General features: G+C 35.6%; 1 protein-coding gene across 2 annotated transcripts in view; it reads right to left on the bottom strand.

Moving 5' to 3' along the window:
• Nucleotides 1-25,231, bottom strand: part of MTREX (Mtr4 exosome RNA helicase) — a 96,121-nt gene that overhangs the window by 49,825 nt on the left and 21,065 nt on the right. For both annotated transcript variants that reach the window (XM_036760835.1, XM_036760842.1), the window contains exons 9-17: nucleotides 23,958-24,056; nucleotides 23,544-23,646; nucleotides 23,244-23,375; nucleotides 18,747-18,826; nucleotides 18,271-18,381; nucleotides 10,818-10,919; nucleotides 6,055-6,180; nucleotides 3,156-3,306; nucleotides 205-377 (exon numbers count right to left, since the gene is read on the bottom strand). In XM_036760835.1, the coding sequence (XP_036616730.1) occupies nucleotides 205-377; nucleotides 3,156-3,306; nucleotides 6,055-6,180; nucleotides 10,818-10,919; nucleotides 18,271-18,381; nucleotides 18,747-18,826; nucleotides 23,244-23,375; nucleotides 23,544-23,646; nucleotides 23,958-24,056 (1,077 nt within the window). The remainder of the gene's footprint in view (nucleotides 1-204; nucleotides 378-3,155; nucleotides 3,307-6,054; nucleotides 6,181-10,817; nucleotides 10,920-18,270; nucleotides 18,382-18,746; nucleotides 18,827-23,243; nucleotides 23,376-23,543; nucleotides 23,647-23,957; nucleotides 24,057-25,231) is intronic.

Genomic DNA, 25,231 nt, shown 5'->3' with positions numbered 1-25,231 from the left:
GCTATGTGTTTCTACTTATGCTTATGAAAAGTACAGGGGATTAGTAAGCAAGAGTCCTCTTTTTGCCTTTATCAAACGAGTACAAAAAATCATTTATATTCTCTCCATAAACTTATGATACGGAGCATTTTATTACAAAGATCACGAGGCATAATCTTTATTTACAAAGAAAATTTGGGAAGTGGAGCACTTAAGACAGCTTACCTTTACCAATCGTCCTGGCTGCAAAAATGGCAAACAGTACTTCGGTTTGTGGATGTATTCTTCAATCTCTTTAGCCAGTTTGGCAAGCTGTTGTCTTATTTTGTAGTAGATAACTACACTTTCTTCATTGGGAATTGCTATTGCATTATACTGTGCTTCTAGTTTCTTTACCTCTGTAAATTAAAATATATACTATGTGAAAAAAATGTGTGTGTGGGGGGGGACCACATAAGACCCACCTACATTTTTACTTCTTCCATTGGGAATCATTCAACTCAACAAACGGGCAAATACCACATGTAAGGTATCAAGCTAAGTGCTTGGAATACAAAACCAAAAATGGGATAGACTTTACATTGGGGGCTGGGAGGACATTGGCATATATAATATCAAGTAATCTGAAGAAAGGGAGTAATACCTTGGGAGGAATTAATGAGTGCTTTAGAGTGGAGGTGACTACTGAAGTGCCTTTTTAAGCCAATTTGCTATTTGTGCCTGAAGTCAATTTATAATTTATGTTTTTCAGAAGTAAGAGGAGAGAAATTAATACAAGCCTATACTCTCATCACCCCACATCTTTAATATCTACTTCTCTATTCCCTTGGAAAAGAAGTACTCTGCCCAAAGAACGATCCATATCCCATTGATCCCGTGCCTTAGGGACATGACAATGGGCAGCAGTTGCATCTGGTCCAGGTATGCCTTACTTTATGCTAATAGTGAGAAGCCCTTGGTCTTCCATTCAAGGCAAAGTCTCTAAAGTATTAAAAAGACAAACAAAAAGCTGTGACAATACTTATGCCCGTTTACTCTTGAAATGTTCCCCCTCCTCACTTGCCCTGCCACAAACTAAGATGTCTGCAGTGATCTGCTAACAGAGTCAGAAAAGGAGACTCTAGAGTGTAACAAATGGAATACTGGTTTTGAAGTCATGAAAAGTTGTGTTTAAATCCCTTCTTAATAGCTGTGTGACCCTTATTCATCAAATCACTTAACCTCTGTGAGAATTTCTTCATCTGGAAAATGGGATATATACACACACACACACACACACACACACACACACACACATATACATATATACACATATATACATACATACACATATATATATGTATATGTGTGTATGTATGTATGTATGTACGTATGTATAGTAACACCTATCTCACAAGATTGTTCTTCCTTCTTTCCAACATCTAATAATCTAACACTGGGAAGGTGCTTGGTTAAGATAGTTTTACTGAACTACCACTACTGATACCATCACTGTCCACCAACCTGTTAATCCTCCTCCCTGGAACTCATTATAAAATATCACTATGTCTTATATTAAACTGTTACCAATAGTAATTCCTGCCAGTTTTTGCCTGCGTAGGTTAAAAGACTAATTTAATACATCTTTTTTGACACCTTCCTAGAGACCATCGATTGGTTTTTTACTGGAATCATTATTTGGCACATGAATTCTCATTAATATTCATATGAAAGTTTTACTCAAAAACTGTTACCTTGCTTTTTTGTTGCTAGAACAACTTGGTTTGTTGTTTTTCATGTAATAAAAGTAACACTGAATTTAGAGTCAGAATGGCTGAGTTTAAGTTTAGGCTGTGCTACTTACTATTTATGTGAATGGTCAAATGACTTCACCTTGTCAGCCCTCATCTATACAAAGAGAGTATGACTGCCAGGGTCCCTTCTGGCTCTAAATGGCATGAACTTATGAATCTTATCAACTGTATGACAAAGGCACTGTCTTGCTTGCTTGTATTTGTATCCCCAGCACTTAGCACTGTGTGTGGCACCTTGCTGGAAATAAAGACCTCTACAAGTAATCCTATTCAACTTTTCTAACTCTGTGGTATAGCTGTGTCTGGTGGCTTCAAAATGTCAAAAGGAATAATTCTGGCCTCCATTAAGAAACGGATATTAAAATAGAATAATGACTAGTCTACTTCAGGAGAAACTCTGAGTTAATGAGTAATGAAACATTTAGAACTTGCACTTATTTTACCTTCCTGCATTTTCCCTAATATCTGACTAATGGCTAAAACCTAAGGGTACAGAACTGGGGTTCATAATCTTTTTTGTGTCATGGACATCCTTTCCTTCAAGTTTATCTGTCTCACTAAACCTATGAATCCTTTCTCAGGATATTTTTTTAATGGATAAAATATAAAACCATGAGTTACAACTGAACCAATTAACTGAAATAGTTATCAAAATATTCTAAAAAATGCACAAAGGTATAGACCCCAATGAAATCTGTCTACAACCCCCTTGAGGTTGGTTAAGAAATTCTGATATAGAGGAATGTGAGGTAATAAGGGTAGTCTGTTGTAGTGATCCTTAATGCCCATCTATATACTTTCATATTTGTTTAATTTCAGACTCCAGAAAAATGGGTGTAATTAATCTATTACTCCCTTTTAAAGGAGGAAATAAAATCATTTATTTACTTTTTTCACCAGAACCGCATTTGTTATTAGACAATATTAACCTACTGAGTTAAAAAACAATGAAAAAATGTTTTACTACAGGGTGTGTCTCCTTTTTGGTATCTGACAGATTTTGGCTAGGCTACACAGGATCCAGATCCGAGGAAAAACTTCAGACTAAAAATTAACCTTGAAAACAAATGCTATGGGTCTCCTTTTGTAATGCTATTCTTAGAGGAGAAAGAATAATAACTATACTGTAATACATCAAATTATTAATGTGTAACTATTTTTGTTTATATCTTACTAAAGCGCTTCTTAGAAAATAAAGCAATGAAACAACATAGAAAGCTTCTTGTATCAAGTTACCTTAGTTTAAAAAAAAAAAAAACAACCCAAAACTTAACACATTAGAAAAAGGAGAGTTGTAAATGCAGCCAAACATTAGTTATTCTGCTGTTTGGTCCTAAATATGAATTTAGCTTTATGAAAAGGCAATGTAGATTTCATACTTACTCTCTACTACTCCTGGAATAGCTCTATAATGCTGAAATTGATAAAAAGATTTTTCCAACATATACTCAGGGTTAATTTCTTCTACACGCAGTAAATTCAGAACCATGTTGTAGGTCAAGTGAAAAGCACTATTGAGAGGATCAGCTGAGCCCTAAGAGAGAAGACCAAATAAATCCTGTGAGTTTTAAAAATAAAGTTATAGTAACATTTTCAGCCAATCACTGACAGAAAAGCTGAACATTTTAAATGTCTATTAAATTATACTATATAATCAGATAGTTAAGTGTTTTCTTTTAGATGAACACTATATAGGTGGTGCATTAATCTTTTCATAAATATTTCCACATATATGTAATCTCTTTGATCTGGACACTCTCTTCACAAAGAAAGGTACAAATGGTCCTCATATTTGGATTATGACTATTATTTACTAACTGACTTCCTAACTCCAATGTTCCTTCCACATAATATACCTGCTGATCATAGACAGAATTTTTTTTTAATTTCCATGTAACTCATACGTGAAAGAAAACAAATAAAAAATAAATTTTGTACATGTCTTTTACCTCTTTATTTTTTAAATCTCTTTGGGATATAGACCTACTTAGTGGTTTTGCTTGGTCAAAGGGAATGCATGGTTTCATAGTACTCTGGGCATAGCTCCAAATTGCCTTCTGAATGTACCAGTGTCTCAATTTTCCCATATCTACTCCAACATCCGTCATTTTCCCTTTCTATCATATTAGCCAATTTGACAGGTGTGGGGTGGTAGCTCAAAGTTGTTTTAATTCAATAGCATTGGTTATAAAGCAAATAAAGATGAATGAATTTTATTCTCTATGTGTTATAACCATCTGGACCATTCATATTTATATTGAACTCAATGCTTTGTAAATGCCTTTCTTTACAACATTAGCAATAGTCAAAACAACGGTTTGTCCATGCTCACAACTTTATGAACAAAGCCAATATTCATTCACACCTGAGTCTTATGATCGTAAGCCCTGTGATAATACTACTTGGGTGTCCTCTGTTCAGTGTGTACAGGACATGTAGACCCATTTTATTAGACTTGAAAGCATGATTTTACCCTTAAAGAATAATTGCACAGGTTCATCTTGCACTACTCTGATGTGTCATCGTCCTTAAGGACGAATGGGTCTTTTCATCCTCTCTATGACTGGATCCTCTAGTAAATGCTGTCTACTTCTGTGAAAATGTGAGCTGCTTGAAAGTAGGCAATTTCTCTATTTTCTACTTGTATCCCCAAGGCTTAGCACAGTGCTTTACACATAATAAAAGCTTTTTATTTCATTCATGCATTACTTCAGCATGGAGGGGATCTCAAGTTCTTGAGAATATACCAGTAGAAAATAAGCTGTGACACATCCTACCAATCAACAAACATTTATCAAGTAGCTACTACATATACACCAGCACTACACTAGATGCTGAGGGGACAACAAAATAAAAACAAAAATAAATCCCTGCTCTCAAACAGCTTAAGCTCTATAGAGGAAGCAAACTGTAGCGACCTATAGCAGTGCAAGAAGCACTACCACTGACAAAATGACTACTCTCCGAAGTAAAGAGCATTATATATTTTGCTGCTGGTTAAATCTAGCATCTAACCAAAGGATAACATTTTTTTTCTATTGGAAAAGAAAATCTATTTTACAACAATCAGCTTTATGATGTGGTTTCCAGGAAGGTCCTGTAGTAAAAAGTAGTAACTGTCTAAGTTACTGTTTTTAAATATTTCATTACTTAAAAAAATCAATGGCATAGAAAGCAAAAATAGAGTAAATTAATTCATTTTCAAAAAAGTTTGACCTATGTAGATTTAATACATTTTAAAAACTGTACATGGGAAAACATGTATATCAGTGCATTATTGATGGAGCTGTGAATTGGTGTAACCATTCTGAAAAACAATTTGGATCAACGCCCCAAAAGGAAATGAAAATTGCATAGTCCTTTTGATATAGCAATATCAATTCTAGGCATATAATCTGGAAAGGTCCAATCCTTTTGACCTAGGGATATCATTTCTAGGCATATACTATTAAGAGGGCAAAGACTGATGAAAAGAACCCATATATACAAAAATATCAGCACCTTTTCTTATAACAAAGAACTGGAAATAAAATGGGTACCAATCAATTGACGATTAATTGAACAAATTGTTCAGTTAAAATATAGGAATATTATGGCACTCTAATAATGAAAATGAAAGACTCAGACAAACTTGAGAAGACAAAGACTTGGATGAACTGATACAGACTGAAGTGAACAGAATCAGTAGAATTGCGACAATGAGCACAACTAGGTAAAGGAAAACAACACTGTGGCAAAGACCTGGAAACTGAGGGGATGCCCATCAACTGGCGAATGGCTGAACAAGTTCTGGTATATAAATATGATGAAGTATTCTTCTGCTCTAAGAAATGATGAAGGTGATGGTTTCAGAGAGAGCTGGGAAGACTTATGTGAGCTGATTTGGAGTGAAGTGAGCAAAACCAGGAAAACAAAGTTAACAGCAAGAGATAGGTCTTCTATACAGAAGAAAGTGTGAGGCCGACCTTCCCCGGGGTGTTTGTAGTTTAAACCAAATGAATGCCTAAGATGTAGATTTATAGTATACCAAATAGCAGCAGACATTTTGGAGCAGAGGAACTCCAACCACTAATCCCCTTGAAAAAACATACCGAGAAAATATTTTAAGTTGGCATTTCAGTTGATCTTTTTGCAAGTGGAACTCAAATACAGTAAAAACAAAGTATTTGCTTGGTAAAACTGGTACACTTCACTAGGAATACTTGAAATTCAAATGCAATAGGCTTTCAAAGAATGTATCAAAAAAGTTTTTTTGTATCCACAAACTTTAATATACAATTACCTTTAATAGCTGTTTTCCTACAGTTGGACTCATCTTTTCATCCACCATAAGAATGACTATTCCTCTCTCATCCATACCTCTTCTTCCAGCTCGACCAGACATTTGAATATATTCACCAGAAGAAATCTAAATGAATTTTTAAAAATTTCTATTAGCATAGAAATAGCAAAAAAGGTTTTTCAACATCATTTTTGTTTTGTGAACAGAAATCATACTCTAAGAAGAGACTCAGTATTCATTCAGACAACCACAAAGTAAGTTGTTCAGGTTTTTAGAATTAATCAATCAAGAAGTATTTATTAAGTGTCTACTAAGGGCCAATCACTGTGCTAGGTGCTGGGAATACCAAGGTAAAAATAAAGCAATTCCTGTTCTCAAGGACTTTACGTTCTATCAGAATAAAATCTACTGAAGTATAGAATATAAAAGTGCAGTTGCTCAAGTGGTAAATTGAAAACTACTCTATGCTGCCTCTAAAATGATGCGTTAATGGTAGGCCAAATATTATTCACATTTTAAAAATACCATAGCTAAACAAAAACATTAGCTAATTTATTAGCATACAAACACTAATTTCCTCACCAGTTAACTTTTTAATCTAAGTACAATTTCACTGAATCATACAATGCCAGACCTACGACAGCATCTAACCAGAAATCATCTGATCCAATCCTACTGCACAAACGAAGAGACTGAAGCCCACAGAGGTAAAACAGTATGTCAAACTCAAATAGAAAGTGATCCTTGAATGGATCTCTGACACTGACTTACAAAACCACAAATTAACATTACCTATTGTGCAATTCATTTTTATTTACTTTTGTTAAACATTCTCCCATTCCATTTTAATCTGGTTCCTGGGGCCTTCAGTTTGACACCATAAATGACTGCAACAGTTAGGACTTCAAACCTAATGACATCCTCTGACACCTATGTCCAGCATTCATTTCTCATCATGTGAAAGAAAGACATCGTAGTTTTCAAAAAGATAAATAGAAAACTAATGAAATATTTAAAATAAGTATAATTCTGTTTTATTATTAAGGCTATACGAATTATTTCAGCATGGCACAGGCGCAAGTGAGCTACTTAAAACCAAGAAAAACTGGCCTCAAGTCCTCATACACACTGGCTACGTGACTCAGGAAAGTCACTTAAATACTAAGTATTTTAGGCAACTCTCCAGGATTCTTGCCCGGGAAGAAGGTGCTGATGTGCTCTGGTAGGAGGACTTTTCCAAGCAGGAACTAGTTCCTGATACCAATGAAAGCCTATCTAGTCCTACATGAATTCAAACTGCTGGAGGTGAGGGAGGGTAATATTTATAACAAAGTCAATATACTTAAAATTTGTGTTTCTCCATATTCTTTACCTATAAGATATCAAAAACTGAACTTATATGCCACTGAATATAAAGAATTTTTATATTTAACTGAATTTTGTCAAAAAGTGGGTAAAGTACAGCAAGCAATATATACTACTCACTAGCAACTAAGTCATCCCATTGAATTCCTATGATAAATAAGATTGGCTGTTTCCCTATTTAAAACACTCAAAATGTTGCTTTTCAGCCAAGCCTGGGGCATCCTAAGACAAAAGTCATAACTTTAGCCATGCAATTCTTCACCTACACAGGAATAAGTGATGTGGCAACTTGAACTATATGAAAACCATCTAAGGACTATAATTAAGAAGGATGAAGGAAAAGCTCTGGAAAGCCAAAAGGTACCTCATAAAAGCCATAAACAAAGGATTAATAACTTTGCTAACAAGAGACCTTTCAAGCCTAGCTGCTCTTAATGCATCTCACAAGATGCAAAAAAACTTGATTATCTGGTTTCTAAGCAGACTAGAAATAGCAAATTTGAATGAGGCAAGAGGACTGTTATATCCAGCACTAAAAGGAGAAAGAAAAAGCAGTTCAAAGTATAAAAAGCAAGGGCGAACAAAATAATTACAATAAAATCACTACAAGATAAGAAATCAGGAAAATTACAGGGGGTCATTCATTATATTGGCCAAATGTCCTATACATCCCAATAGATTTTCAACACAGCACAACAAATAATCAATATTCAGCATGATGACAGTTAATAAGAAAAAAGTTAAATTACTTTGAGTGTATTCAGTACTTACTTAGCAGGATGCATAAATATATATTAGTTTTTTGCATGAATCTCTGTGTGTGCACGCGCGCGCATGTGTGCTCACCTCGATTTCTTTTTTTCTTTTGGAGGTAACTAGGGGTAAGTGACTTGCTCAGTATCACATGGCTAGTAAGCATCTGAGGGTAGATTTGAAATCAGGTCCCAGCCAGTTCTCATGCAAGCTGTCCTTGTGTTAGTTTTCTGCATGAATCTAATACTTTGTATTTTAAGAATTATAAGTTAAGTAGCAATATTTTATGATGATCTAGTGTGAATAACTTAGCTATTTTTTTTTACCAATACAAGGATCCAAAACAATTCTGAAGGACTTATGATGAAAGATGCTGTCCATATCCAGAGAAAGAACTGGTAGAATCTGAATGCAGATCGAAGATTCTTTTTCTTTATTTTTCTGGGGTTTTTTTGGGTTCTTTCTTAGCAATGATTTACACAGAAATGTGTTTTGCACATGTATAACCTGCCTTCTCAATATGGGGGAGGGGAGGGAAGACGAGAATTTATAACTCAAAATCTGAAAAAAGGATGTTGAAATTGTTTTCACATGTAATTGGGAAAAAAATTTTATTACAAAAAACAAACAACCAGTTATAAAAGAGAAATTCTATGCAGCTCAAGAAAACTAGCACTGAACTCTATAGACATATTGCTTCTCATAAATTCTCATATTTTTAAAAGAATAAAATCAAGACAAGACATTTCACAGTTAAGGTCTATGGCCACCTATGTAACTCCATTTCCATAAGGAGAAAAAGCTTTCTCTTTGACATAGTCAGCAAAAGATCAAACAAGCAGTTCACTCATTTTCTCTGAGTTGAGTATTTAGTCCTTTTCCTGGCCACAGATTTATGGATGGATTTAAGCAGAGACCTAATCCTAGTGTAGCTAACTTGAGTCCTTCTTACCCTGGAACAAAGAGACCTTAATCCCCAAACTTGAAACATGAAGGGAAGTAAAATTCTAATGCAAACACTAACCTCCAATCACTCCCAGAAGACATTCCCTTTCTCTCACAAAAGCAAAGGTAGCCTCCTTAAAAAGGTGACAAAATCCTTAAGTATCTTGGCTAGTGATAACAACATAGCTCAGGATAAACAGTCTTTAACAGTTGGAGTGAGAGCAATACAGTAATGCAAGACAATTCCAAAGGAGTCAGGATGAAAAATGTTATCTACCTTCAGGGAAAGAACTGAATGCAGATCAAAGTACATTATTTTTCACCTTTTTTTTTGGTCTGTGTTTTTTTTCACATGACTAATACGTAAATATGTTTTGAATGATTGTACATGTATAACCTATATCGAATTGCTTGCTGTCTCAGGAAAGGGGGAAGAGAGGGGAAGGAGAAAGAGGGAATTTGGAACTCAAAATTTAAAAAAAAATGTTAAAAATTATTTTCACGTGCAATTAGGGAAAAAATGAAATATTACTAAAAATAATTGGGGTGAGAATGCCTAAGATTAATAGAAAATGCCCAAATAATGCTAGGAAATACACAGTGCTATACACCTTCCCCTGCCCCAATTTTATATTAGAACAGGCAGATGATATATTAGGGAGTGGGGGAGACTGAAGGCAAAAGATACTATTCCTTAGATAGTCAACCTGTCATAGTACTGAGAGTGTTACGCTAGAAAAGCAGGGTAGACAATTTTGATTACATAAAATTAAGAGATACCATCCAGGGTCAAAATTTCTTTCAATAGTCTCTGTATAGAAGCTGTTTTGGTAACAATCCTTTTGATCCAGCCATCCCACCAGTGAACATGTAGCTCTAGTCAGCCAAAGACAAAACAGACCCACATACACCAAAATGTTCAGAGAAGTACTTTTTATAATGGAAAAAAGTAGGTCTAGTGCTTCCGCTGTGCAGAAGCAAGACAACAACAGATATAATGGCTATAATAATGTAAATGAAAGGGAAACTGAAAGCTAGGTCTGGTGAGCAGATGAGAAATATACTTCTCTACTGTTGGCAGAAATGTTGGAGACTAGCAGTGTAGGACATTGCCATACTTCTTTGTTGGCTGGTTTTCACTTGACATATTTTGCATTACAAGGGAAGGTTCTATGGTGTTATTAGAGAGGGAAGGTATATCAGGAGATGACATAATTATAGTACAAAGACAAAAAGGAGTAAAAAGTATTTTTTGAGGGTTTAAGTTTTTTTAGATTTAATGTTAGGTCTTTGGATCTTTGATTACTCACCAGCTGCTATGGGGGTACACCTAACTTCTTTATCGTCACACTTAAAAAGACTCAATAGGACAACTTTAGCAGCTGGAGTCTGCAACCAATTCCCCCAACCCAAGTAAATTTTATTGTGCCTTAGGACTATTCTGATTAAGGTTTCCAAAAGCAGTATTCTCACAGTCACCAGGCATCAGTAAGACAGCAAGCCCTCACTTAAAAAAGAAAACATCCACACAAAAAAGGGAGAATGTAGACAAATAAGCATAGCAAGTGACATCACTTACTATGAAATAAACTGCTTCGAAATCACAGTATTTTAAGATTTTTTTTTAATTGAACACAACACAAAACTATCAGATAAAAAATGAAAATTAATTCAACATGTTCTCTTGTAATGTTACTTACCCATCGAAAATCTTTCCCATCAAATTTACGGGCATTTGTAAACAACACAGTCCTGGCTGGCATGTTAATTCCCATAGCAAAAGTCTCTGTTGCAAATAAGGCCTAAGTAAGGGAAAAATACATAAATGAACACCTTTTCTTTTTGAATTATGAATGTTCTAATATGTAAACCTCCTTTTTACATTACATTAGATAAATATTTATTAATAATTTTTAAAACTGAGAAATAAGAGGTATCTAAGATTTTTTTAAAAACTTGAAGACATGTTATCAAACTGTTTTACCTTACTGTGATACCCTTAGGGAATAAGTAAAACATACATAAAGTCACTGCTCAATAAAATCAGTTATTTAACTGAAGCAAAATGACTAAAATAGTTAAAGTATGCAATCAAATTCTTTTAGAAACATACTTATAAAAACAAAGAAAAATGGTTTATCAATAAAAAGAATTTACTCTATACATTACCAGAAAAGCTGTTCTGCATAAAGAAGCCCAAATTAGAAAACAGGTATATATCATATAATATTTTGAATTAGTTGGATGGAACAGAGCAAAGTAATAACCTGCTTATTGAATGCAAGTGGCCATTAACAATGCCTTCAATGTAAGCACATCATCAAGTCTCTTAAACTATAGGGTCACAGATCTAGAACTGGAAGGGGAGTTGAAATTATTTGGTCCAAACCCCTCATTTTAAAGTTGAGGAAACAGAAGTTAGGGAAGCTTGTACCTTAATGATGACTTCTAACCTGCCTTTCACTACATTTAAAAATAATTTTATGTACAACTGAACTGTGAAAGCCGCAGAATTGGTGTGGAAAAACTAGGAAGTTATTTTAAAATAGCTAGAAGCTCAGAAACAGAGGATGGTAACTCTGAAAAACAAATAAAGGGAGCTAAACCTTTTGGTCAAACTACCAAGGAGGAGATAGTCTGCTTATGTTGTTATCCTCCTACCCAAACATTCTTTTTAACTTTCTTTTAAAAAAAAATTCTAAATTTAACAAAAAGAAAAATAAAATGGGTGTTTCTATAAGAGAGGATTCACATTAAACTATGAATCTTTAATATGTAGGGCTTGCTTTTCTTCACTCTATGTAGGAAATTCAATTTATAACTTTTAAAACTGCCTTGAATATCTAGGATTCCTTCTGCTCTTCCTTCTGTTTTCTCCCTTTTTTGGGGGGAGGGGGGAGAAACATAGTAGGGGTATTGCAGGGTCAAGGGATATGTGCAGTTTAGTGACTGTGAAGGCAAGTTCTAACCTGTTTCCCAAAATGGCTGTACCAATTCACAGCTCCACCAATAGTGAAGTTGGTTGTTTCAGGTTGTTTTTTTTTGGGGGGGGGGGGGGCAGAATCTGAGGGATGTGAAAGTAGAATCTCAGAGCTTCTTGAATTTGTATTTCTCAAAATATTAGTGATTTTGGCGCATTTTTTTCAAAGTTATCATTAACTTTGATTTTTTTCTGAAAACTGCCTATTCAAATTGTCTGACCCTTTAGCAATCAGAAAATGCTTCTTGTTTTTATAAATTTGAATCAGTTCTCATCTATATTATCCAAAGGTATTTCTCTCTTACATTATGAATTTGGATGTAATAGCTGCCTGAAGTCCCAGTAATTAAAAGGCTCATTTTGGTGAGGAAAAATAGATTTAGAGCTGGAAGTGGTCTCAGGAATGGAACAGAGTCTAGTCCAAGCCTTTCATTTTACACATGAGGAGAATGAAGCACAAAGAAGTGAAATGACTTGCCCAAGGTCACACAGGCAACAAATGACAACAAGACAGCACTGTTTCTACTGTGCCACCCTGTCTCCTTTTATAAGAAATGAGATACCAATCAAAGGGTAAGAAGCCATGGCATAGACACATTAAGGTAAATTAGTTTGATAAGGAAGATTTTCTCTCAACATAAGGCTGAGATTACCTGAGCTGAATAAATGGAAATTCAGAATGAAAATTTTGTTTAACACCAACCCTACTACCAAGAGGAAAGATAGACCATCTTTCCTTCTCTGCTGCATGACTCCCTGCTACTCTCCAAGACTCAGAATTGAGGCTTGTATTATAATTCAACTAAAGTATGGGTTAAATAGACTTCTATGGACTAACCTAGAAACCCAAATATTTATAACAAGGCTTCCATTGGAAGACATCCTGTGCTATATTAAAAAGACATGTGTAAAACAAAATTGAAAAAGGCAACAACAACAACAAAAAAGAAAACCTGTTTGCGAGCGAGGGTAAAGTTTTCTAAATCTGTCAAGGTTTTTGCGGTGAGCTCACTGTTTTTTTTCTGTTATTTTGCCATCCTTGAACCATAGAATTTAATATAAGCTAAGTAAGAGTTTCGTAACTTAGGAATTCCACACTAGGATCAGAGATAAAGCCTCTGTCACTATTCACATCAGGCAACGTAGTATCATCCAGTATCTTACTCTCCATCACAAGGGAGGTGACACACAGATTTTCTTTTCTCTGACTTCATCTACGTTTGCCCCTAATTTTCCAACAGCTGCTCTGCTTGGCTTTCCCTTCCATGACCAAGAACCTCCTCCAGGATAAGCCTGTCAACACGGAGACCAAGTCAGCTTTGATCCTCAGCATCCTCAGGTACCTCTCTCCTGGAGGGGGTTAAAAATGTCCCAACTAACTCGTCTTTTCCCAATAGCTGCTCTGCTGAATATCATGACCCTTCCCAGATACCCCGGGAGTGTAGCGGAGAGAGAGAAAGAGAAAGAAAGAGAGAGAGAGAAAGAGAAAGGGGGGGGGATCCTTCCCCCCTTCTGCTGGCTTTCTTTTGTGTATTATCTTCCCCTATTAGACTGTAAATTCCCTGAAGACTGAGCTGTTCAGTACTTTTTCTTATCTGTATCTTCAGTGCTTAAGACATTGCCTAATACGTAGTAAGCACTTAATAAATGTTTATTGACTACTGACTAAGACATAGGCAGCAACACAGGCAATGAAAACTCCTGACATTTACTGCATAACTCAAGTTAAGTTCCTATTTTTTCACCATAAACTTCAATTTAAAAAAAAAAGGCTAAATCAGCTATAAGGAAGGAGTGGGAGGTGGGGGAGAGGAAATACTACGTTGCCTGATGTGAACAGTGGCAAAGGCTTTATCTCTGATCCTAGTGTGGGATTCCTAAGTTATGAAACTCGTACTTGGCTTATATTAAATTCTATGGTTCAAGGATGGCAAAATAACAGAAAAAAAAAACAGTGAGCTCCCCACAAAACCTCCAGATTTAGAAAACATACCAGAATGAATCCTAAAGAAGAAATCCAAAAGAAAGTTACAGCACAGGTCAACATAAGAAGATAGAGATCTCTGGACACTAGGGACAGAGTATGGCCAGGAATGTGCTGCAGAGAACCCTGTGCCTGGGCAAGAAATCCTGGATGCATACTAGGGTACCCCACGAAGGGAACAAGACCAGATGTCAACACGCAATTTTGCTGCCTGTCCCTGAATATGGAGTATATTAAGGAGGCGACCTGCAACTGGAGTGATATTCTGGGAAAAGGACTGGTCACATGTACTGGGCTGTGTATGAGAGAGGAACAAGTACAGAAGCAAACAGCAATGATGTACCTTGGACCCCAGAAGCAGAATGAGTTCTCAGTTCCAACTTCTGCCCAATCTGAAACCTGTAAGGAATAGCCAGGGCAGGAATTCAAGACCAAAGAGAAGCTCAAAGTTTTTTGACTCTGAATCAGCAGTGCTATCCAGCCTGCTGAGTCTAGCAGCATCTACTATTGCAAACTCAAGTTTGAACTCCTCCCAAAACTTCCCTCTGGAGGGGAATGCTGAATATCATGATCCTGCCCAGACACCCTGGGAGTGTTCAGATAAAAGGGGCAGTAATAAATCTCTGCCCTGAATTACACCATTCTGAGAGTGTTGAAAGCCTGTAGGTCCCCAGCCTGAGCTATCTCTGAGACATTAGAATAATATAATACTTAGTACTCCAAGAAAGAAGCAACAGCACCAGCTCAGACCTTTCCTCCAGAAGAGCACAGTCTCAGACTTAATATGAAGTCTTAAGTCAGGAAGCAGTCTGGAAAAATAGGCAACGAAACAAACAAAAAAAGAATTCCAACATAAAAAGCTATTATATTGTCAGGGTGTGTTGGTAAGCAAAATGGGCTCTTAGCACTTAGTTCAAGTGCTTAGCCCTTGAAGAGTCTGGCCTTTGTTTCCTTGATTAGATTTGGGTGTCCTTGGTGCCTCCCTGCCTCAGGGGAGGGCCTAGTTTACACATGAGTTTGACTGACATGTCTGGGTCAGCAGAGGCTTTTAGACCACTTGGGTTTAACTCGCCTCTTTGTGAGGATTCTAGGTCACATGGGTGAGTCCCATGTGTGATTAACCCCTGACACTGAAAAAGATATAAAACCAGGGGTTGGCTTTCTCTTCTTTGGAGCTCTTACCCACAGCAGTGGTGGCGCACGTGACGCTGGGCCAGCCCTTGTTCTGAGCTCCCGGGCTGAACCTAGATGTTGGTAACTATGAATCTGTATTTGGTCTCTCTGTTGATGTTTGTAATTTGTTTGTAATTTGCTCTGAAGTTCAGTGTGCTGGTCTCTTCCCCTGAACTAAGTGAATGATATTTGTATGCTGAATTAAAGTAAGCTTGTCAACTCCTTCATGCAGCTTTCCTTAGTTAAGCAGATCAAAAGGACCTGTGCTTTTGCGGCGTGCTTGTTGTTGGGGTTGTGTCGGTCTTACACCCCCAGAACAGCTGCTAGCCGGTTGTTGAAACACAGGGATGCTAAAGACAAAAACTCAGAAGACAATAACTCCAAAACACCTGCAAGTAACGTCTCAGAAAACCAAATGAACAAAACAAAACAAAAAAGAAACATAACTTGGGGACAAATTCAACTAGAATTCCTAAAAGAAATGAAGCAAGTTTAATAAAAGAGTTAAAAATTATTACTTTTATAAATGAAAATGCTAGAGGAAAAACTTGGAAAAGAAACGAGAGCTATGGAAGAAAGATTTGGAAAGGCTTGGCATAAAAGGTACAAAATCCATCTAAGCAACAAACCCACTGAAAATTAGAACGGACCAAACAGCAACCAATGAATCCATGAGGCCACAAGAAATATTAAAACAAAGTCAAAAGACTGAAAACAAAATGGAAGAAAATGTTACATATCTCACAGAAAAAGCATTGGCCTGGAACATGGATCAAGGAGAAAAAATTTAAGACTCACTGAAATATCTGAAAGCCATAACCAAAAAGAGTTTAAAAACCGTATTTCAAGAACTCTTAAAAGAAGATTGAACAGATCATTTAAAGCAAGAGGTTAAAGTGTAAATAGAAAGAATACATTGGTCACCTCCTTAAAGGAATCCCAAAATGAAAACTTCCTAGCCAAAATCTATAGTTTCAAGGTCAAAGAAAAAATCCTGTGAACATTCAGCAAAGAAAGAATTCAAGTACCAAGGAGTCACAGTCAGGATCATACACAATTTAGTAGCAACCACTGTAAAGGAACGAAGAACTTAGAATTTGATATTCCAGAAGATAAAAGACATAGGCTTACAGCCAAGAATAACTTATGCAGAAAAATGAATATAATTTTTAGGGGTAAAAAAGAACCTTAAAAGACAGGACCTCCAAACAGCCTTATTAAAAAAAAAAACAAAACCCTAGCTGTGTAAAAAAACTCTGAAGTTCAAACAAAACAGGAGTGAAAAGAAACGCAAAAAGGTAAACATGAGCAACGACAAAGGACTAAAGAAAAAAACTGCTTACATTCTAATGTGGAGAAGTGATGTCTCTGTCCTTCTGACCTATCATCATTAGGGGTCACAGAAGGAGTCTAATTGGACAGAAGCTTGAGAGTGGTTCTGTTACCATAGAATGAAAAAGGAGTAAAGGAACATACTGCTGGAGCAGGTTAAGAAGAATTATCTCACATAATCAGGGTAAGTAAATACAAGTCCATTCAAATAAGGAGAAAGGAATGCGGCAAATGGTTGTCACTTGGACCTCACTCTCATGTGAACTGGTCAGAGGCGGGAAAACACACACATTTACACATACATTCACACACACACAACTGAGTACAGAATTCATTTCATGCAAGAGATAAAACAGAAAAAAGAAGAGGGAACTGGAGGGAAGATAAATTAAAGGAGAGATTATCCACAAGCATAACAAAGTCTAACTAAGGAAGCACAAACATTTTAAGTTTTTTTTTGAGGTTGCCAAGAAGTAGAATCTCTAGGGGAGGCCATCAGTTTAGAAACAGCTGAAGAGCTTGTGGCATACAAAAATGTAAGTACTGTCATCCTGAAAGAAATGATGAAAGGGAAGTTTCAGAGAAAGTGGAGGAAATTTGAATGAAATAATATAGTGAAGTGAACAGAACCAGAAGAATAATTTGTAAAGTGACAACAACGTTATAGAGACAAATAGCTTTGAAAGTCTTGGGACTTTCAAAGTGATCAGTGTAATGATGAACTAGGATGATGAAATATGCGATGCACTCAAAGTATAGAATCATTCTCTCTTTCCCTTTTCCTTTATACATGGCTAATGTGGAATTTTGTTCTGTTAACGATAAGCATCTGTTACAGGGGTTTTTCTTTCATTCTAAATTAGGCAATAGCTGGAAGGCAAAGGAGAGAGAGGACAGATTTTTGTTTGAAAAAAAATTTAATTTTTAAAAAGTTTTATAATTCTGCTTCTGTACTTCAACTGGCTATTTCATAAGTCAAATTCAAACTCAACTGCAAACCATATGATGATTCTGACACAAGCTGTATGACTCTAAGCAAGTCACTTATCTTCTCTGGACCTTAGTTTCTTCAGATGTAAAATGCAGGTGAAGGGAGAGCACTCCATGGACTTAGGCCCTTGCCAGCTCTAATCTTTTGATACTGTAATTCAAAAGCAATCAACTAAAAGGTTATGACCATTATTTTGGTCAACACATGCCATATTCCAGTAACTCCCACTGGGCATAGGTATTAATTTCTTTTCCTTTTGAGTAGACATGCTTCACCTTAGTCTGAAGGATGTCTTCCTCTTCTGAATCAACCAAGTAATTCTACTCCTAGCCTGATCTACAAAATGAGCTCTTCAAGAGATTATCTGTCTGAAGTAACAGTTCTTCTGCAGAATCAGCACTGCTTCAGTCAGTAAAGTGTTGTCTTCATCAAAATTGCTACTATAACAGGAATTATGCTAGATACAAGCAAAAAAGACCAAAAAAAAATCCATGTATACAGAATAGAAAGATTTCTGAGATACTCAATTATCTAGCTGGCCCTAAAATAATAAAAAGCTATACACAGGGGAAAAACAGTACGGGTTAGTAAAAACAAAACAAAACAAAAGCTGGAGGTGGCCTTTACTGTAATTTTCCAATTGCTTCATCGGCCAAGATTATTCAAATTGCAATTTAGCAATTATAACCGTACCTTTATCAATCCTTCTGAAAACAGAATTTCTATGGTCTCTTTCAAAATAGGAAGCAAACCACCATGGTGAATACCAATTCCTCGCTTCAAAAGAGGAAGCACATGCTCAACCTGTAAATAAAGAATAAATTTTTCTTATATTTCACTTCCAATGTTTGGGTTCTATTTTAACTGTTTTTAATGGCTATGTGGACCACAAGTTAATTTATTCACATACTGGAGTGAAGATGATAATCTTTTCATATCTAAAAGTATTTCGTGCTTTTTTACAACAGCTGTCAGAGAAATATTAACTTACAAGAGGCAATTGCAAAGAAAGAAAAAGCAAAAACCTTAGGTGCTGTTGAAAGCAAAACATCCTTTTATACATAAAGCCATACTTGTAGCAGTGTTGTAGAAATAATATTTTAACATCTTAAAGATAGAGAAGGAGGACTATTAATAACAATGTTTAGGTTAACTGCTTTAGCACTTACCTGAGGAAGCTTTTTGTCTTCATCAGATAAGCAGTCAATTGCATTATTAAATACTTCTTCAACCATCTTCTTTTCTTCAGCTAAAAGAAAAAAAGTTAAAGTTAAAGCTATTATCAAGAAACCAATCACCTAAAAGGTATCAGATATCATTCAAATAATATGATTTGTAAGATTTCTTAAGTATCAGCAGACACATTTTTCATAACAGGGCACCTTAAGAGAAAATTCATTATGCAAATCTGAACTTGCTTAGTAAGTATAAAACATGGGGAGGCAAAATATCTTTAAGATACTTGCTATTATATAACAACCAAACAAAACTGACATGCCACCACAGAATATTATTGCTATCATAATTTTAGCATGGGCTTATTATGGCAATGAAATAACTTTATGAGTTCCCCACTCATGAAGTCAAGAAAACATATTACATACTATCAATTCAGTAGTTGCCTACTTCAAAGGTGTTTTTCCCCCATGAGGCTTTAAAACATACATAAAATTAGTTGTGCCAAGTTAACTAGTTTATAACATCAAGAATGGGAAGGGCTCAATCTTCTCATTTTACAGATGAGGAAACTGGGACCTAAAAAAAAGTAATGACTGGTCTAATATTACATACTGGTCTAATATTATTCAACTTTAACATTACATAATTAAATAGTACAGCCAGGATTTTCAATACTTTCAACTAGAACACAACACCTACCAGGAAGGCTTTTTATTTTCCTAAAATAATTGCCAATGCCATAAAATGAATATATAATTATTAGTGCTAAATAATAACGTCCACAATTTCACTTGTTCCTGAAAATCTGCTCTCACTCAAGATTCATGAGGGAATTCCCTTTTGAAAATGGTTGATGACATCTTTAGAGCTTGGGGTCTATCTAGTCCAATGGTCATTATTTTATAAATGATAAAACTAAGACCCAGAGAAGTTAAGTGACTTGCCCAAGGCCACATAAATAGTGAGTGTTCTAGGCAAGACTGCAATGCAGATTCTCAGACTTTTAATTGCAACTTTTAAAAGAATTAAGCACAAGTATTACAAAAAGACATTTTTTTTCATTTTAAATTAAAACATTAAAAATTACATACAGTGGTAGGAGAGTACTGCATAAAGGCGTTTGAAAAGATATTGTGTCTGATTAGGGTGTCATAATTTTCTAGCAAAAAAATAACTTTTATGAACCTTGGATAAACCTGTATTCTAAAATGCTCATTCAGTTACAGAATCTGAGCATTAACACACATAAAAATAGATAATTTTTCTTGTTTTATTTAAATCTGGGATCATTTGGCCAGTATGATTGAAAAACCAGTTTTGTACCTGTGTAAAATTTTAAGAGGTATCTCCTAGGAGAAATTTCTGCAAACTTTAGTTAGAACATCTGAAATTCTGTGGGAAAAAAAAACAAACCTCCCCCCCCCCCCCAAACAACCACACTCGAGGAAGCAAAGGAGATTCCCGGCAGTACATAGGGAAATTTTAAAAGAGGGGGAAAAAAAAACCTTATCTTTTAACAAGCACTTAGAAACGAATCTAATAAATAAATAGCCCTACAACCTGCTCCTCTTTCCTCACTGACATTCTTCATGTTCCTGTACTTCTCTAGGACCTGTATCAACTGATTCCCTTTCCTAAGAGTTCAATGGAATTTCCACTCTGGTCTGTTAACTTTTTAGCTTGGTTGGATAATAATAATGACAATAATAGTAACAATAGAGCTAGCATTTATATATCTATGTGCCTAGTATGTACCAGGCACTGTGTTAATCACTTTACAAATATTATCTCACTTGATCCTTATAACACCCCTGGGAGGTAGATTCTATTATTTTACAGATGAAGAAAACATGGCAAACAGAAGTTAAGTGACTTGCCCAAAGTCACACAGTGTCTGAGGCAGGATTTGAACTCAGCTCTCCCTGACTCCAGATCAAGCACTCTATCCACTGTGCTTCCTGAAGTATATATACATGCCCATGTCTTCCCAGCCTGGCAGCATGAAATCATGAGGTTAGCTTTTCCTCATACTACACGTAAACCAAAGGCCTTTTCTTTTAAAAAACAAAACAAAATAAAATAAAACACAGGGCAACATTTACAATTTGTTTCTCTTATTAATTTAGGTTGTGTAAGTGAAGTTATTTTACATTTAAAATGGTTAACTTTTAAAGCAGAGTTTGGATAGCATTCTGAAACCTTAAAGGAGACTTAATTTGGCTAATGTAGGATGAGTTATATTCTGCTGTACAAAAATATTACCCATATCAATATCATCCAGGAAACAGAAGGTGTTTCTCAATTTAACAGGGAATCGTAAAGTTATATACACTTTCGTCTAAGTGTACTGTAGAAATTTTGACCACTCACTCAAAAGAAGACTTGACATACTCAAAACAGTATGAACTAATTTCTAGCAGTTGTTTCTAAAAATCATAAATTCTTCCTCAAGCTTCATGAACATATCTTGATAATCTAGATTCCTGGAGGCATTTTACTTTAAAATACAAAAGCCATCCTTTAGAAACGCATGTGGGTTTAAAACTCATTTGTGTAGTCAATGAACACTGGGCCACAGAAGGGGCACCCTTCAATCACATTTATTCAGAAATGGAAAATGCAGTTTAGACACTCTGATACAAGTACACACAGAATAAAAGCTTGTCTTACAACACTAAGAACTAGGGAAGCAGGTGGCCAGATGGTCTTTTTGAGGCTTGTAGTTACCTAACATGGCTGACCAATGCTGATTTCTTACATCAAAGCCTTCGTAGTTGATATATATGTTCTTGGATTCCAATAATGCCCAAATACGCCCGTTTCTTTTTATGTGTTCACATCAATGTACGTATCACATCTGCTGACACACTCACCAGATATCCTGATCTTTTCATTCCATATAACTGTTTATCCATGATCTTCCACTGAAACTCCAAAGAAAGCCCTAAAAAAACTGCAGGAATTTCTCTAGATATTTTTATATTTCCTGAACACCAGTGGGGCACTCCAGATGTTATCTCTCACTCTTGTTAGTTGATTACCCCCATTTCCAAGTTGATACCCACCATATAGATTTTCTGATCCATGTTGAAAGCCAGCTTATAGTTCATATTCAGATTGGAGAATATTGCTTTCATCTCTAAAGTATTGCATTTTGTGAATATTATTTAAATTTTCTATTTCTACTTTCACCTCTATATACTTGCCAAAAAAGTTACTGTACAAAAAACATTTTTGGCAGGTTAAAACACATTTAACTTTGTTTTACATTGTAGAGGGGACAGATGATACCAGGGAGAATTAAAGGTTGAACATCCAGACATAGACTTCTGAGAAAATAGGGCAGAATTTGTCTTTGCAGTTAGAAGAATGTCTAATTTTGCTTGCTCCAGGGATGTATACAGTTGTTGTTGTGTTTGTCCTTTGTTCTTGAAGAGGACCATGACATCAGGGAAATGATGATATGACTTGCAGCTGACTTTGATTTGAGTGACAGAGGGCTGTGCAAGGTCACCAGCCTCACTTCCTCCTCCAGAACCATCTGGGTCCAGTGGCCTGATATTCACCAGGATGACTGGAGATAGCCCAGGATGCATTAGGAGACCCTGGCCCTTTCAGGCTCTTCTCCTCACCTGAAGGTGCTCTGCCAAAAGGAAGGTACATTTCAATGGCCGAAGGCTGCCTCCTCAACTTTGGGTTTACTGGCTAGATTTCTTTCTCAAAAACCAACTCACTCTGGAGCTCATGGATTGGACAACAGGTCCCTGCCCTCCTAGCGTAGGTGAATGTAAATACCAAATAAGTAACTGTTTCTCTTTTGGCCAGGAACCCTGACGGTCTTCCCCTCCCAGTTTGAATTTTTTTTTTTGAGTTTTTGATTAAGGGGGCCATCCCTTGATTAACTTCTTAATTAATTCACTGAATGGGAGTTACCTCACCCAAAGTGATATAAAGGGAGAAAAAAGGCCAAATATTTCTTCCGTGAGTCTCTTCTATAAGATCTGGGTTATACATATCAATTGCTAAAAAGCCGTAGCATAGTTTAAGAAGACTGAAAATTAATTATTATAGCTGAAATAGTACTTTTAGGTCAGAAGAGTTGTATTTTTATAAATTGTATATACTTATAGTACAATGAGGACTTAAGTAAAACCGATGTATGCCAATTTCTAGTAGCTGGACATTTTATGATATTAAATACTGTTGAGGTTGATAGTTGTATCTTTGGTTTTATGATACATTATTACTGGTCATATCTTTGATTTGATGGATTCTGGGCTGAGGATCAGAAGTGCAATACTCAACTGTAACATTTTTCCTATGAGAAAATACGATACATACAAAGACTGTCCCCAGAAAAATAATGCAGACAAAAGTGAGACATTACTAATTTGAAAAACTTGCCACATTAAAAAATGTTTCCTAAAAAAAATGATAACTGAGTGAATAAATTTAACATAAAAAACTGTACTGAAATATACTAGTACCTGTGTTGAAATCTAATTTGGTCATCTGGAGGGCATATGCTTCGCAGTCTTTTTTACTGAAACTAAAAATGATTACAGGCTGAAAATTTCTTTCCATTATCATCTTCACAATTTTGAACACATTTGATGGTCCTGCAAAGACAAAGGGTTGGCTTTAAAGTTGTTTTTTTTTTTTTACATAAATCATTAATTTAAACCCATATATCTCTGAAACTTTCTAAAAACAAAAATCTAATTTTAACATCAAACAATTTGAAAATGAATGACATAAACTAACTTCAAAGCAAAATTAGAGATTACCTTTTGTTCCTCCTTTCCTTCCCTTCTGATCTCCTTTTGCCAAATCTCCTGCATCTCTAAGTACTTGCATTGCGGTATTAAAATTATCTTCTCTGAAATCACCCTGGAACCAAAGTTACTCTTCTAAGTAATTTTATCAAAAATTTTGACATAATACAAACAGCTTTCACATCACAAATTTTTTTTTCTCAAATAACAAAAGTAATTTCTTAGTATAAAAGAATAAAATTATACCAAGTTGACTAAAATAATTCATTTTTGAAAGTCATATGATTTCCACACAATACTAAAACCTATACAAAGTAATTTATAAACAAAAGCCTAAATAAACCAACTGGGTCTTGACTTATCATTTATGGTTAAAACATTAAAGAGTTATGATTAAGGAAAAAGCAATACATGAAAACCACTTACATTTTCATCAACAACAAGATGAAGGCCATCTCCCCCTGCTGGAAAGATATAATGTTGCAATGGAGTTGGTCGATAATCTGTGTAAATTACATGGCAAGGCTGCAAAATAAATTTTAAGAAAAACTGAAAACAGTTTATTCCTTAAGTTTGTACACTTTTTTCTAGCTAAATTTTTTTTGAGCCTTTAAGATACTGAAAGTACTGAGGCAGGTGACACAGTGGATAGAATCCTGGACCAGAAGTTAGGAAGATCCAAGTTCAAATTTGACCTGAGACACTTACTAGTTTATTGACCTGGGGCAAGTCATAACCTGTTTGCCTCAGTTTCCTCATCTGTAAAAGGGGGAATCTGTTTCTTAAATTTTTTTTTAAACATGATTATGTCGTTTCTCCAATATTGAACTACCCTTGAATCCCTGGTATGAATCTTTGTATCAAATATCTCTCATAATGGTCAGATATGCCACAGTGTAAAGAGTCTGATTCTTATGACTTGTATGAACTTAGGCAAGTCACTTCTTGGGCTTTAGTTTCCTTGTCTATAAAATGAAGGGGTTGGACTTGATGGCCTTTGAGGTCCCTTTCAGTTCTAGATCTAAGTGGTCAAAGGACAGGAACAAACAGATCAACAATATAACAAAAGAATGCACTAAATCACTAACTACAAAAGAAATACAAATCAAAACAACTGAGCTTTTACTTCACACTGATCAAATCCTGGAAACAAAGTAGATGCTCATCAATTGGGAAATGGCTAAACAAGACGCAGCATATGCATATAAAGGAATACGAATACGCAGTGAAAATGCTGGATATGGTGAATATGAAGAAGCATGTACATGACAACAATGTCAGTGGAAAGAACAATCAAAAAAATGAAAACAAATGCTCTGAAACAATGATGACAGTGTTCAGTCTTAAAGAAGAATCCTCCCTCCTGTCTCTGCAGAGAAGGGGAAATTATAGGGATGGAACAGGGAGTATGTCGTCAGATAAATGTTGGAGCATTTTTTCAATGTGTAGTTTTGCTAAGCTTATGAAATGCCTTTTTTACTCTTTACTACGTACAAAGAATGGCTCTCTGTGATGGGGAAGTATGTGTTGGGAAATGTCATTGAGGCTGGAAAACAGCTATGTATGTGTGTGCATATCTGTATCTTAACTATCCATCTACACAGACATATGTATAGATGCAGACACAGAATCTGTATTATACCTAGGTTGCAATGCCTTAATATTTCTTGAAGGGCTAAAACAAAACAAAACAGAATCTT

The sequence above is a fragment of the Trichosurus vulpecula genome, chromosome 1 (genome assembly GCF_011100635.1).
Source record: "Trichosurus vulpecula isolate mTriVul1 chromosome 1, mTriVul1.pri, whole genome shotgun sequence".
Taxonomy (NCBI): domain Eukaryota; kingdom Metazoa; phylum Chordata; class Mammalia; order Diprotodontia; family Phalangeridae; genus Trichosurus; species Trichosurus vulpecula.
The sequence above is the reverse complement of the archived record's forward strand: the minus strand, read 5'-3'. Positions and strand labels throughout refer to the sequence as shown.